Below are 16561 nucleotides of genomic sequence, written 5' to 3' on the forward strand. Positions count from 1 at the left end.
TTTCTGGATTGCGTCTCTAAAGTCAGCGTGGTCCAGAAAAGTGCTTAAAGTACGCTTAGGGTATCTGAAATGGATTCTCTCGTGCTGCGAAGCTGACTCCTCCACAAGAGGAGCTGGTGGGGAAATATTTAACATCTTATTGATGTTAAATATAAGATCATTAACTATGGCGTCACCCTCTGGTGTATCTAGATTGAGAGCGGTCCCAGGATCAGAATCCTGATCAGTTACGTCCGCCTCATCACCCATAGATTCATCTCGCTGGGATCCTGACCATTGAGATGAATGTGAAGGCCCGTCATAGCGAGCCCGCTTAGGCTGCCCGGGGCCATCGTCCGAGTCAGAGTCTTCACCCTGAGGTGTATATGCCCGTCCCGGAGCTTGGAGCTGAGGGGGACCAGGGGGCAATGATTGCACAGTGTCCGTGGCCTGAAGTACAGGCCTAGCTCGCAATGTGTCAAGAATTTGTGACATAGTGAGAGACATTCTGTCAGCAAAAGCTGCAAACTCAGTGCCTGTCACCTGGACAGCATTCACAGGTGGTACACCCTGGGTCACGTCCAGCAGAGGCCCCGGCTGTGCAAGCGCCGCAGGGGCCGAGCACTGCACACAATGGGGGTCCGTGGAGCCTGCCGGTAGAAAAGTCCCACATGCGGTGCAGGAAGCATATAATGTCTGTGCCTTGGCACCCTTGCGTTTTGCGGACGACATGCTGCTGGCTCTCTGAATGTGAGAGAGTCTATAGCCAAAGGGCGACCAGCGCTATGTAATACCAAGTATTTGTAGCAACAAAATACTAAGAATAATACTGGCACAAGAGGGGGCTTACCGCCCGCTGAAGAGCGGGTAAGAGGCTGCAGATTCCTTGTCTGGGTCTCCCCGGCTCCCCTCTGCAGCTCAGCGTGTCAGCAGGAATGGCTGCCGGCGTCTGTGGAGAGGGGCGGTCCGTGGGAGTTCCCAAACAAAAGTGCGGGAAACAGTGTCCCCTCTGTGCCTACTGTGAGGGCTGGAGTATGTAAAAACGACTCCAGCCCTCAGCGCTGATGCACTGGCCAGCGTCCCGCCCCTCTCCTGACTGGCAGGTCTGGGGGCGGGAACGAACGGGAGCAGGCCGCAAAAGCCGGGGACTCGAGTTATCAGCGCGGCCGCCGTAAAAGCGCGGGCCGCGCTGAAGTCCCCGGCGCACCACAAGTGCCAGCCGCGCCGCAGTCCCAGCGGCCGGCATGACCGATTTCTAGATGTGGCCAGCGTCCCGCCCCTCTCCTGACTGGCAGGTCCGGGGGCGGGAACGAACGGAAGCAGGCCGCAAAAGCCGGGGACTCGAGTTATCAGCGCGGCCGCCGTAAAAGCGCGGGCCGCGCTGAAGTCCCCGGCGCACCACAAGTGCCAGCCGCGCCGCAGTCCCAGCGGCCGGCGCGACCAATTCCTGGAAGTGTGCCTGCTTCAGCTAAGCTGAATGAGGCCATGGCACAAGCGCCGTAGCGCTGATGTCCCCCGGCGCACTACAACACCCAGCATGCTGCGGTGTGAGCGCCAAATGCACGGGGACACAGAGTACCTTGAGGATGCAGGGCCATGTCCCTGATGTACTCCGCTCCATCCAGCATCTTCTCCAGGGGCTGTAGATGGAGCCCGGTCTCAGTGCCTGGAGACCAGTAAATCCCACTTCACCCAGAGCCCTGTAAAAAGGGATGGGGAAGGAATCAGCATGTGGGCTCCTGCCGCCGTACCCGCAATGGGTACCTCAACCTTACAAACACCTCCGACATACAGTGGGGTGAGAAGGGAGCATGCTGGGAGCCCTGTTTATGGGCCCTCTTTTCTTCCATCCGACATAGTCAGCAGCTGCTGCTGACTAAAAACAATGGAGCTATGCGTGCGTGTCTGACCTCCTTGCGCACAAAGCTAAAACTGAGGAATCTGTACTCCTACGGGAGGGTGTATAGCCAGAAGGGGAGGGGCCTTACACTTTTAAGTGTAGTTCTTTGTGCGGCCTCCAGAGGGCAGTAGCTATACACCCACTGTCTGGGTCTCCCAATTAGGAGCGAAAAAGAAATATTCCTTTCCCCCAAATTTTTCATTTTCACAACGGTAACAGGAGAAAATGACTGTTACAATTTGTTGTGCAATTTCTCCTTAGTACGACAATGCACCATATGTGAGAAAACTACTGTTTGGGTACACAACAGGGCTTGGATGGGAAGGAATTTAGCAACACCACTTTGGCTTTAATAGTTTGTGAAAATCATGTCATTTGAAAAACCCCTGCGATGCCAAAACAGCAGAAACCCCCACAAGTGACCCCATTTTGTAAATGACACCTCTTGAGGAATTCTTCTAGAGGAGTATTTTTAACCCTCAGATGACAGAATTTTATAATTTTGGGCTGATTAATTTAAAATTATAATTTTTTCTTAAAAAATGTTGCTTTGGCCCCAAGTCTATAATTTTCAGAAAGAGTAATAGGAGAAATCAAACAATACAATTTGTTATGCAATTTCTCCTGAGTGTGATAATACTCCAAATGTGGTTGAAAACTATGTTTTAGGAACAGGGCGAAGCTCAGAAGGAGCACCATATTAGGGGTCAGACTTTCGTGGAATGGTTTGCAGGTGCCATGTCACATTGGCAGAGCCCCCGACATGCCAGAACAGCAGAGCGCCCTCATAAGTGACCCCATTTTACAAACTACACCACTCAATGAATTCATATAGGGTTGCAGTGTACAAATTAAAACCACAGGTGATTCACACAATTTTATACCATTGGGCAGGAAAGAAAGAATAATTACATTTTAACTAGTTTGTTGTGCAATTCCTCCAAAATACACCAGTACCCCACATGTGGTTAGAAATTGCTTTTCAGGCACAGTACTAAGCTCAGAAGTGAAAGAACGCCAAATTATAGTGCTTAAATGGGTAGCAGGTGCCATGTCACATTGGCATAGCCCCTGAGGTGCTTGTTTTGGATAAGATGGTGTTTTTAGCTATACCATTTCTCTTAACATTCCATTTTTCGATTACATTTTATTCCCTTTCTTTTGGGTTGTATGATCAAAAAACATAAGGTTTTCTGCCAAATTTTAATGTATTTTATTATGCTATTCACTGAAGCGGTTAAATAATATGACAGTTTTATGGATATGGTCGCCATACACATGGCAATATCAAATGTGTATTTTTTTTCTTTTTACATAATAGTGTTATATCAATAAATACATATTTTTCATTTTGTGATATATTTTTTAAATATATATTTACAATTTTTTTTTTTATTTTTTTCTATGGGACTTTAACTTTAATTATTCTGATGACTCAAACATTGCGATGAACAAGCATTGCAATGCATGTGACCTGTCAGCTTTACACTAGCAGAACACCTGTTAGACCTGGTTTCTGGTTGGGTCTAACAGGCCACCGTACCTGGCAGGCCCATAGGTCATCATTTGACCTCTGACTGCCATGACAATCCTCTGTTTATTGTGATCACCTTGTAAGGTTTCCGGAGGGGTGAGAGAAGGCGCAATCTTCTTACAAATGTCTAAATGATTGCTATTGATTGTGGTATCTAGAAGATAACAGCCAGGAATATCATCATCGGGATCTGAGACAATCAGATCTTAATGATGTTGCCTGTCAGAGTTAGCATGCTGCACTAGAATCCTGGTGCTCTCAGGATTCAGGGGGTCCTGAGCTCTACAAAACTGCTGACCATAAAGAAACGTCGGTGCGGCACAAAGCTCAGCAAACATAAGCGGTCAGGAACAGGTTAAGTTGACCCTTACCAAATTATTAAATGATATTGCCAAGTCATGTTTAAGAAACTAAATTATAACAAGTTGACCACATAAAAGAAGCAGATTTGTAACTGTGTACCAAAAAAACAAAACTCGTGTGACTTTTATTATTGAACCTCTAATGGTGAATATTCACCCACGGACAATCTACCAACTGCTATGAGCTCATTACTTCGTAACGCTTAAGTACAGCTTAAAACATGGGTGGATAACTTATCAGTTTCAAGTAACTCTTACCAAAGTGTTCACGTAGGAGTCTGGTCGGAGTATTTTGGCCTTTTCACCTGTATTTTGATCAATCCAGGTCTCCGCTCCATAGATAAATGTGATTGGAAGATCCTTTGGAATTAAGTGGAGACGGGACATCATTGGGCGCTTGGCCCAGCCAAACCTTTCCATCATGGTTTTAAAGGCACTCTCACCACTATCGGAAATATAAAGGGATGAGTTGAACAAAAGATACAATAGCAAGAAAGATTACTAAACCCATATGGTGACCACGATACCTTGGAGTTTGGGCATTGCAGTGGTAAATATATTCCATGATTGTGTCATCATCAAAAAACTCTTCAAATTTCCTCTTCAGATCTGGACGAAATCTCTGCACGAGTCTGGGGCCTAGTGGAACACAGATTTAAAGTTATTGCAACTTCAGCAAAAATAGAAACTGAACAACAAATCGCTTTGTTAGGCTGTGTGCGCACTAGAAAATGGACTTTTCTTAAGAAAAATCCGCACCCTCTGGCAGAATACCGACCTGTGGCAAAAACCGCGGTAAAACCACACCCACTTTTTTGCCACGGTTTTTCCGCGGGTTAATCCCTGAGTTTTTTTTATCATTATCTATGGCAAAAAAATGCAGGTACAGAAGTGACATGCTCATTAATTCCGCGGGTAAATCCGCACAGTGTGCGCACAGCATTTTTTTATACCCATAGGTTTTGCTGGGGAATGAGTGCAGAAATGTTAGACACATTTTCTGCAGCAAATCCGCTGTAAATCTGCAGCGTGCGCACATAGCCTTAAGGCATGAAGGTAGAAAAGTCTGAAATGCAATATGGTGCATTCATGACAAATACAAGGAAACCCCATCTCTTTGGCTGATGGGACGCCTGGGATCACCAAGTTCTCACAGCGCTGGAGACTGGAGGTGGTCACTTTGGATTCTCTTTCTTTTACAGAATTGTTCCCCACTGATTGCAGAAACAAGACCCTTAAAATGAGCCATCTCACTGGACAGAGAAGACAAGCAGAATGCCCCTTATTTCTTGTTATCTCACTCCCACCAATCATATGGCTTTGGCAAATACTGGAAATACATCACAGTTCATCTTTCAAGTCCTGCAGTTACAGTATCTAATATATAAAGCTGTGGCTGTGTGTGTGTGTGTGCGTGTGTGTGTGTGTGTGTGTGTGTGTGTGTGTGTGTGTGTGTGTGTGTGTGATTGGCATCTGCACCGTCACCGCTACAGCCACAAAATTTTGCACACTCACACGTCTGGACCCCGAGAGCGTCATAGGCTATGTTGTGAGGCGAAATTTTAACCCTGCGCGTTCCAATTTACCAATCAATTTGGCCCCTTGGTACATATTGGGGAAAAAGTGAAAAGAAAAAGTGTATCCGCACCGTCGCATTTACAATTACGAAATTTTGCACAGACACCTCATGTGACCCAGGGAATGTCGTAGACTATGTTTTTGACAGGAAAATTTAACCCCGCACTTTACAGTTACTCTCCAAAAAACATGCCTCCATTAAAGTAAATGGAGCCTGGAACTACAGGTTATTAGTAGGAGCTGTGATTGGTTGCTATAGGAACAAAAGACATTCATAGTATAAGAAGCTTATATGTGAGGTAATAAGATGTAGGTGGGGGGAAAGGGACAGAGACAGGCGGGGACAGAGACAGGCGGGGACACAGACAGGCGGGGACACAGACAGGCGGGGACACAGACAGGCGGGGACACAGACAGGCGGGGACACAGACAGGCGGGGACACAGACAGGCGGGGACACAGACAGGCGGGGACACAGACAGGCGGGGACACAGACAGGCGGGGACACAGACAGGCGGGGACACAGACAGGCGGGGACACAGACAGGCGGGGACACAGACAGGCGGGGACACAGACAGGCGGGGACACAGACAGGCGGGGACACAGACAGGCGGGGACACAGACAGGCGGGGACACAGACAGGCGGGGACACAGACAGGCGGGGACACAGACAGGCGGGGACACAGACAGGCGGGGACACAGACAGGCGGGGACACAGACAGGCGGGGACACAGACAGGCGGGGACACAGACAGGCGGGGACACAGACAGGCGGGGACACAGACAGGCGGGGACACAGACAGGCGGGGACACAGACAGGCGGGGACACAGACAGGCGGGGACACAGACAGGCGGGGACACAGACAGGCGGAGCACATTACTTGGCCAATTTAGTTAAATCTGTGTAATATCTGTGGTGTTGAAATATATGTTGTCAAATGCTTCTATTAGCTTAGTTTTTGCCTTTTAATAATTACATTTCTATCTGTTTTGTGTGCAGAATACATTTTTGTTAATACATTCTATTTTGTTAACAGCAGTTATTAACACGGGCGAAGCCGGGTAATACAGCTAGTATAAAATATAAGGATTAAGATCATGACCATGTATGTATATTTTTAACCAATCAACGCCCATCAGGGGTATAAGTGTGTGTCAATAGACTATCACTACAGTACATATAGTATATTCTTCTATCACACTTTTTTTTTTTTTTCTATGTACGTACGTACGTACATACATACATACATACATACATACATATATTGTGGAGATATCTATTTTAGCAGTCCTTTATTTGAATATTTATTGATCTATATTTATACTGTATTTATATAGTGACCTAGATACCGGTTTCATATTTAATTATCCTTAATCATACACTGTGTTTTATGTTGCGGTGTTGACCCCATCTTGGCGTTGTCATTTCTCTTTGCTATAAAAAATTGTTTTTAATCATGATCTAATAAAATATGTATTATTTATCTAATTTTGCTTTGGGTTATTACTTGTGTATCCATGTATGTATATGTAGTAGTTTTTTTTCTACAAAATGTACAGATTCTCCATATGGATTTTTGTTAGTAGGGAAACTTAAGGGCTATGCGCACATGTTGCATTTTCTTTGCAGTTCTTTTGATGTCTAAATGTAAAATTAAGCACATTTTTAAAGTCTTCATTAATTTTTTTTTTCTTCTTCCATGTGTCTGCAAGTCCATTACTTATGTAGCTGATTTACCAAATGTGAATCAATTAACTACTCACAGACCTCGCATCCATAAATCATAATTGTCTACGTATAAGGTGTGGATAGCCTCTTAGCCCCTTCATGCCTTTGACGTACATCAAATGTTGTGGTCCCTGCCTTTGGTGCAGGCTCGCATGCAGAGCCTGCATCTTTATCGGCACATGATGGCAGATTTAATCAGCGAACACGTGCCTTTAACTGTTGTGCGTAAAGCTGAGCTGTCTAAGGCTACTTTCACACATCCGGTTTGAGCACTGCGACTCAATCCGGCTGTGAAAACTATGCAACGGATGCGGCGAAAACACCGCATCCGTTGCATAAGTTTTTACATGCAGCCCGTCCGTTTTTTTCCGGTTGCGGCATGCTACTGAGCATGCGCAGTGGAAAAAACCGCATGCGGCGACCGGGTGCGGTTTTTTCCGCATCGTGCCACATCCGGCCTCCATAGGTATGCATTGAAAAATGCGCCGCAGCGGCCGGATGCGGCGCGATGCGGTGTTTTTTGCCGGAGCAAAAAACGTTGCAGGGAACGTTCGATCCGGCCGCGGCATCGGCTAAATCTGCCGCATGCGGCAAAAACCGGACCGAACGCAAGCCCCTGCGGCACAATACGGCACTAATGTAAGTCTATGCAAAAAAAAACGCAACCGGCGTTACAAAAGCCGGTTGCGGTTTTTCTGCAGAACGCCGTATTGTGCCGCAGAGCAAAAATCCGGATGTGTGAAAGTAGCCTAACACGGACATTTAATACAAGCCAACAGGAAGGCACATCATTACATGCACCCAACAGTGTGTGATGTGATCCCGGGGCGCCGATGGGTTGTCATGACAATGAGGGGTCTGCGAATGATTTTAGCTAAACATAGTAAAAGGGACTAACAAATACAGGAAAAAAAAAGAAGTTCAAATCACAACGCCTTTTGTCCCAAGAAAAAGAAAACAATCAAAAATTTCATATTTGGTATCGCTTTTGTAAAAATCCGATCTAACAAAATATAAAATAAAGAAAAAAAAAAAAGCCAGAATTATGGAGGTTTTTTTGCCAGCCGCAACATTGCAATAAAATACAGTAAGAGGTGATCAAAACATTGCATCTACCCAAAAATGGCATCAGTAAAAACGTTAGCTCAGGGTGCAAAAAATAAGCCCTTATACAGGACCATATCCTGAAAATGAAAACTGTTATGGGTCTCAAAAAATGCCTACAGAAGCAAAAAAAAAAAAAAACTATACGTTTGGTATCTCTGTAATTGTACTGACCTGGAGAGTTATACTGCAAAGTAAATTTTACAATATAGTGAAACATGGTAAGGCTAGTTTGGCACTTGCGTTGTGCGGCATCCGTCGCATTGCGTTGTGTGACGGATGTAACGAATGTGCCATGTAGTGGCACAACTGATGCGACGGATCCTGCAAAACAACGGAATCCGTTGTAGCTTTTTTTCCAGCAATTTACTCAACTGAGCATGCGCAGTTGTGTAAAGACGGATCAGTCACAGGAATCCGTCAAATGACGGATTCCGCCACTATAGGCTTCCATTATAAAAATGATGGACGCCGACTGAATCCAGCACATTGCGTTTTTTGATGCTCTGTGAAGCGCAGAAAAATGCTACATGCTGCGTTCTTTCCGCTCGGCGGATGCAACGCAGCTTCGGCCGGCAGATACAATGCAAGGCCATCCGTCGCAATGCGTCACCAATACAAGTCAATGGGAAATAGCGCACATCAGTTAACTGATTGAGCTGTTTCCCAAAGCGGCGGACTGTGATGGCTGTCAAACAACGCAAGTGTGAAAGTACCCTAAATAAAAACCCCTAAAAAACATTGTGGAATTGTACTTTTTTGCATTTTCAAAACACTTGGATTTATTTTTTTTCCTGGTTTCTGGTGCATCACACGATAAACAACTTGTCCTACAAAAAACAAGTCCTCATGCTAGTGAACGTTAATATAAAAGGAAAAAAAAAAAAAAGTTATAGCTCCTGGAAGAAGGAGAGGGAAAAACAAAAGCACAAAAACAGAAAATTGCTCTACTATGAGGGGGTTAATAATAATAATAATAATAAGCAAAATAGCTCCCCTCCAGAAGGAATAACTACTATTGTTAAGTTAATTTCAGATGCCAGCCCCAAAACCTACCTAAGATTACCAACAAAACCATTGTCTTAGCCATTGTCTTCGGACATGATACAAGACTACTTTGCAGTGTAACACAAGTTTCTTTTTAATTCTTATCAACATCTATTTTGGTCATCAGGAATATGAAACACAACGTGCACTCACCCCAAGGTCCGGCTGCTCTGACAACTGCCAAAGGATTGGATCGCCCAAGCACGGCTGCCAGAGCCTTCACCCAGGCTGGCGGAGAACGCACTTCATTGGGGTCTGTCGGTATATCAGGGAAGCCCCAGGGATCAACAAGAATCAGATGCTTCACTCTGAAGAATAATACAGACAGAATTAGTGCACTGGAAAGAAAGACGGTCGCATGGACGAACGTGACTAACACAATATTACTGTAGCGAACAATAAAAAAAAACAATTTATGCAATAGATGAAAGGAAATAATCAAGTAGACTTTCCTCCTTCAGGACAACTTAAAGGGGTTGTCAGGTACTTTAATACTGAAAGCCTATTCTTAGGATAGGTCATCAATACCTGAACGGTGGGTGGCATGACACCCGTCACCCCTGCCGATCAGCTGATCCCGAAGCTGGCCGGTGGGATCTGTTGCAGAGCTGCAGAGTTCCATCAATTGTATAGTAGCCACGGCCGGGTAGTGAGCATCTGCCCCACTTCAAGTAAATAGGAGTGGATCTGCAGTACCCCGCCACAGTCACTATTCAGTTGGCAGATCTATTCTTTACAGCTCCGTTGCTGATCACATCCAGCCGGCATTGGGAACAGCCGATCACCTGGTGTGCCAGGTATTGCACCCCCACCGATCTGGTATTGATCTAAGGATAGACCATCAATATTAGAGTACCGTTCAATCCCACTAATTTAGCACCATTTTATCAAGAGGTGCACAGAACTATCTGGTCCTGGTTGTTACACTTCCACTTTAACCAGCTTTTCTGTCACAGCAGATCAATAAATAAAGGGTCTCGTGAAGCTACCGATATGAACCCGTCTGACAGTTCAAGCACAGTTCTGGACACATGATGACACCGAAAACACCGACCAGTGTCAATCACAAGTCAGAAGCGGGGCTGCACTACCCGGGACTAGAGGGGTTAGCCATAGATTAGAGCACCTTTGATAATTCAGACATGCTAAGTAAAATAAAGTTATACCTTAGACATATTTAAGACCATTTTCCACTGGAAATCTAATTTTAATGTTATAAAACTATTTATAGAAAAACTTACAAATATATATATTTATATATACAGTACTTCCATAAAAATAATTAACCAAACAAGTATAGGAAATTATGAAAGCAAAAATTTACAAAGAGGGCAAAGCGCAGATACATAACTAATGGGTGAGGGGTGGGGGGGTCAGAACCCCCTTCAGACCCAAATCTCTCTCACTGATATCACCATAGGCATTCCAGTCTTCATTCCTATGAGGAAACATGCCGGAATATTTTTCTAGAGGTCTCAACACAATAAGTGGTAAGAAGCTGTCATAACAGACTGTCATAGGTAAAAGCAGACTCCTTGACACATTACTTAAAGAGTAATTGTTGGGTTTTTTTTTTCATAAATCAATAGTACAAATTGTAGAAAATAAGAAACTTTCTAATATATATCAGAGAAATTTCCTTTCTCCCCAGGAGTATTATTTAATTTGCTAAATTCCCAATTCAAGGATAAAATCGGTATTCAGTGAAGACAATTTTTTACATTACTTAGATAGGAGATGAAAGTTGGTGCTCATAAAGCTCTATGGAGAACTGTAATTGTTTCAGGAAAATGACTGCCTGTCTCTAGCTCCTCCCTCCTCCACTGAGTTTTAAAAGCACCAACTGTCATCTCTCTCAATAATGGGAAAGTCTGTCTTTACAAAATACAGATATTACCCCTAATCTGAGAGTGAAAATAACAATCCTGGAGGAGAGAGAAGCAGATTTGTCTTATAAAAATAAGGAACTTTGTATTATATCTTATGTGTAGTATTGATTTATGACTTTAGTTGATGAAAATTAACAATTTCAAATCAAACTGATAGTTGAAGTGAAATGTAAAAAATGAACAAACGTTTTGGCCTGCCGATCACAGACTGTAATAGCTTTATATTAGGCAGCGATATCTGAAGTTTTAATTGAAAACTCATACAAAAGATCTTTCTTCCATGAGCAACCTTTCACAAAAAGATATTCCTGAAAAATCATTATTAAATTGTCTTTGCTCATGTACGGCCAGGTAGAAGCACAACAGCAAATATGGCCTTACATGTGTATGGCTGTGTTCACCAGATGATTGTTAAGTGTATGAGCACCTATGGACCCAGCAGCTTGGTCACAAGACCTTCATACTGCTGATCATACTCAATCATCTGTGGGGGCATTACTCTTTATTACCATAAAAACTCAGTGCTATAGAATAAAAGCCCTTACTGGTGGTCAATAAAAGAGAGGGGGGGGGTTGTTCAAACATATTTAAGTTCCCTAAGGGGTACTTCACACACAGCGAGATCGCTACTGAGATCGCTGCTGAGTCATGTTTTTTGTGACCTCATTAGCGATCTCGCTGTGTGTGACACTGAGCAGCGATCTGGCCCCTGCTGTGAGATCGCTGCTCGTTACACACAGCCCTGGTTCGTTTTTTTATTGTTGCTCCCGCTGATAAGCACACATCGCTGTGTGTGACAGCGAGAGAGCAACAATCCTGAATGTGCAGGGATGCGTCTGACAGCCTGCGTCTGACAGGTGTGTCTGACAGCCTGCGGTAAGCTGTAACCAAGGTAAACATCGGGTAACCAAGGTGGTTACCCGATATTTACCTTCGTTACCAGCCTCCGCAGCTCTCACGCTGCCAGTGCCGGCTCCTGCTCCATGCACACGCTAAGTTAAGCGGTGTGAGCTGGTAACTAAGGTAAACATCGGGTAACCATACCCGATGTTTACCTTAGTTACCAGTGTCCGCAGCTTCCAGACGCCGGCTCTGTGCAAGCACAGCGTCGCTTGCACGTCGCTGCTGGCTGGAGGCTGGTCACTGGTCGCTGGTGAGATCTGCCTGTTTGACAGCTCACCAGCGACCATGTAGCGATGCAGCAGCGATCCTGACCAGGTCAGATCGCTGGTCGGATCGCTGCTGCATCGCTAAAGTGTGAAGGTACCCTTAGACTCACAACTAGAGATCACATGGACAATGCACAGAAGAACACTATTGCCAATAGGTTGTATTCACCCTCACTACAAATGTAAAACAGACAGACTTTAGCTTTGGTATCCCTATAAATACGGTTGGATTCCATTGACGTGTTGTGATCAATATGACCAATCTATAAAGCGTATAACTAGATTAGTATATTCAGCAATGACAAGTAGTTCTCTCACCTCTGAGGGTATTTCATGGAATAGGACGTAGCTAAGAATCCCCCTAAACTGTGACCCAGAAGAATCATGTCCTTGATCCCCATTTCCTGCCTCCATTGCTCAATGGAGAAAACAAATTGCTCTTCTGCTCCCTCTGGATCACCAGGAAAGCTTGGGCGGGAGCTGCGACCAAATCCCAACAAATCAAAAGCGTGAAGGGTTCGACCAGTACTCAGAGGGTCTATGTTCTGAATCCAGAGTCCCACTCCTCCACCAAATCCATGAACCATCACCAGTGGAGTCTTGTCACGGAGCTCAGGGCTTACAGTCAGCGTCCATATCTTATTCTGATCCGGCAGAGAGATATAGCGAGCAGAAAATCTGTTCCGGATACCTAAGTGAGAATAAGTACATGAATAGTGGATTTAAGAGTAAAAGAATCAAGGGCACCACTTTCCCAAATAGGTTTTCCCTTTACAGAAAGGCTGAGAAGAAGGTAAAGCAGTTAAAAGACCCTTTCAATCTCAGGATCTTGGGGCCAGGGTCAGACTGGGGTGTGAGGGGCCTACCAGGAAAATTGCCTCTAGGGGCCCACAATATAACTACTGTAAACGTTTTTATTACTTGATCATTTCTGGCTTCTGTCAGTATAACGTGAGCCTATTAGCAAACTGCACAGTGCGCAGAAGAGCCCTGTCCTGTGCCTGCAGATAGCACAGGGTTTCTTATAGCCTCTTATTTATTGTAGTTAATAATGGAATCTATTATTTACAATCAGTCGCAGTTTTTCTTACACACGGACAATTCCTTGTCCTAGGAAAACCCAGAGTCCATCAGCCAAATAATATTCAAAGAGAAGCAAAATGTTGTCCAGCATCTTCATATGGAAACGTTTACTAAAATTAATCCACCGATGCCGCTATCTATCCACCATATAGGGAAATCCCCTGTAAAGGTGAGTGCCCAGCCATCCCCGATCAGTGTTTGCAGCATGTTGGCTGTAGCATGGTTCAGCTGCATCCAAAACGCTGCGTTGTAAGTACAAGAACAGTGGAGGGATTTCTCGAAATCCCGTGCCCAATGTGATTCTTTTTTCCGCAGCAAACACTGACCTGCGGATCTTCTTTCTAGACCGCAGCATGTCAATTGTTTGCTGCGTAATCGCATGCTCCTCCACTTAGGGAGAACACAAGCGAAAGACCGCAGCACATTGAAGCCTGATTGTAGGTACTGACAGCTGCGGTCTCCTGCGGAGGAGACGCGCGGCCCCGCAGGTCAGGACCCGCTGCGGGGAGTCCTGATCGTGGGCACATACCCTAAGAGTCAGTATGTGGAGGTGGGAAGCATTACCACCCAATGCACTTTTCCATTTGGAGACTCTGGTGAATATGTCTTCACTATAGTTTCCAAACTACTGTTACATGTTGGATAAACCCTTCACTAGTCCTGTGTATTCTGACAATATTGCCCTATGGGCAGATCAGGCTTTTTTTTTTTTTTTTACATATACAGTATTTATACTGAAGCTCCTCCTGTACTATCATCACATATCGAGGCCCCCTGAAGAGTAATTACATATAGCCTAAGATAATGACACTGACACTGGGGGTACAGGATAATGACACTGGGGGGGTACAGGATAAACACACCGGGGGGGTACAGGATAATGACACTGGGGGTACAGGATAATGACACTGGGGGTACAGGATAATGACACTGGGGGTACAGGATAATGACACTGGGGGTACAGGATAATGACACTGGGGGTACAGGATAATGACACTGGGGGTACAGGATAATGACACTGGGGGTAGCAATGGGCCCCCCAGCCTTGTGTACTGTAGCAAAGGGCCCCCCAGCCTTGTGTACTGTAGCAAAGGGCCCCCCAGCCTTGTGTACTGTAGCAAAGGGCCCTCCAGCCTTGTGTACTGTAGCAAAGGGCCCTCCAGCCTTGTGTACTGTAGCAAAGGGCCCCCCAGCCTTGTGTACTGTAGCAAAGGGCCCCCCAGCCTTGTGTACTGTAGCAAAGGGCCCCCCAGCCTTGTGTACTGTAGCAAAGGGCCCCCCAGCCTTGTGTACTGTAGCAAAGGGCCTCCCTTCTTTTCCCTTATTATGCCATTGTTCACACACACACACACACACACACACACACACACACACACACACACAGTAATATAGCAATATACCAAGGTAGTCCACAGTAATCACAACAAATTAGCTGGACCAGTTAAGGAGCTTAGGAAAATTCATATATTTAAAACATAACTTTTAATTCATATAAGAGTAAAAGTGAACAGAAATTCACTAGTGAGAATTAAAACCAGAGGTGCCAATAGTCCGATCATTTGGACCATATCAGGCTAATAGGGCACATACATAGTCCCAGAAGTACGGTCTGCCTCAGCTTGCTCCAGGTGAAGTGAATTAAATCTGGCAATTTTGAAGTGGGTCTGGATACACGCCAAAGTGCGTGACCTGGGCATTGGTGGACTGTTGCGCTATGGTGACACCTAACAATAGCCCGTTCTGACACATCACTTGGACTCCCCTGATGATCTATATTTGAAACGTTGGGAGTGGGAATACCTATCTATATGCCTGATACGGGTTTCCTGGCATGTATGGGATCTGATGTGCTGATTGACAGCCACCCTCATGAGCAATTACCCTGCTTTTATGCCCGCTATTAATCTCTGGACCTGGTAAGACCGTTCCCATATGACGTGGGATTTATTTATGGTGTCATATAGGTACCAGTATAACTGCCTGTGACACACCGGTGAATACCTCCCCTCAAACGGGGCTTTGATTTGAATATATTTTTGGTGTGCACATTATTTCTACCTCAGCTGGCTGCACTGTAGAGAGTTTGAGTGATTTAATTCACTTCACCTGGAGCAAGCTGAGGCAGACCGTACTTCTGGGCCTATGTATGTGCCCTATTAGCCTGATATGGTCCAAATGATCGGACTATTGGCACACACACACACACACACACACACACACACACACACACACACACACACACACACACACACACACACACACACACACACACACACACACACACACACACACACACACACACACACACACTCCGTTCCTGCGCTGTCCTTACCTTACCAGTCCGCAAGCTCATGGACCCCTCCATGATCTCGTCCGGTGCACAGAGCCGCCGCCGCAGGATGCCATCGTGGATTTACTGCAGTTAAATGCTTTGCGGCACCGTAAAGCATTTACCTGCAGTAAAGCAATGAAGTCAGCCTGCAGCAGCGGCTTCGTGCACCGGACGGATCACCGAGGGGTCTGTGTCTTGCGGTCTGGAGCACCGCGGGAACAGAGGAGAACAGGTGAGAATGATTTTTGTTTTCCTTCGGCTCCTGAGCGCTTACCTGCAGACCTGCACGTCCTCTCCTCTACTGCTCCGGCGGCAGTGTGATGACGGCCGCTGTGTCGGTGCAGGGCTGAGCAGCTCCTCCGCCTCAGCCCTGACACCGGCTGCACTGTTCACATGTACGTGCGTCTGAAAGATGCACATACACTTGAATAGTGCGCAGTCTCCAGGTCTGTACACCGGATATGTACTGGCCTGGGACTTCCGCAGTGCAGGACCTACGGTGAGTCACATGACTGTCTGACGTCACCGCAGGTCCTTCTGCACCCGCAAAAACTGCAGCGACAGTACAGAACTTGTGCTATCACTGCAGTATGTGTTTGAAAGGCTGGGGGGCCCTCAGAGCGTAGTGGGGGGGGGGGCATCAGAGCGTGGGGGCCCTGCCCAGTCTGCCGCACATAACGCCGGCCCTGAAAAACCGGCGGCCCCGCGGCGCTGTACCCCGGCGGGCCAGACCGACCCTGCTTGGGGCCATCTCAGTCAGGATGTCACTTCATAATAAATGTGACATTTCATGCAAATTTTAACAAATGGTTTCATAATCTGATGATACCCGTTGATATGATGCCGTATGACGACCA

At 45.7% G+C, this 16561-nt stretch overlaps 1 protein-coding gene across 2 annotated transcripts in view; it reads right to left on the reverse strand.

Moving 5' to 3' along the window:
- ABHD4 (abhydrolase domain containing 4, N-acyl phospholipase B) overlaps positions 1-16561 on the reverse strand; it is a 49186-nt gene that overhangs the window by 21390 nt on the left and 11235 nt on the right. For both annotated transcript variants that reach the window (XM_075319493.1, XM_075319501.1), the window contains 4 exons: positions 12608-12980; positions 9385-9539; positions 4303-4414; positions 4034-4220 (listed from right to left, as the gene is read on the reverse strand). In XM_075319493.1, the coding sequence (XP_075175608.1) occupies positions 4034-4220; positions 4303-4414; positions 9385-9539; positions 12608-12980 (827 nt within the window). The remainder of the gene's footprint in view (positions 1-4033; positions 4221-4302; positions 4415-9384; positions 9540-12607; positions 12981-16561) is intronic.

This window comes from Anomaloglossus baeobatrachus, chromosome 1, assembly GCF_048569485.1.
Source record: "Anomaloglossus baeobatrachus isolate aAnoBae1 chromosome 1, aAnoBae1.hap1, whole genome shotgun sequence".
Classification (NCBI taxonomy): domain Eukaryota; kingdom Metazoa; phylum Chordata; class Amphibia; order Anura; family Aromobatidae; genus Anomaloglossus; species Anomaloglossus baeobatrachus.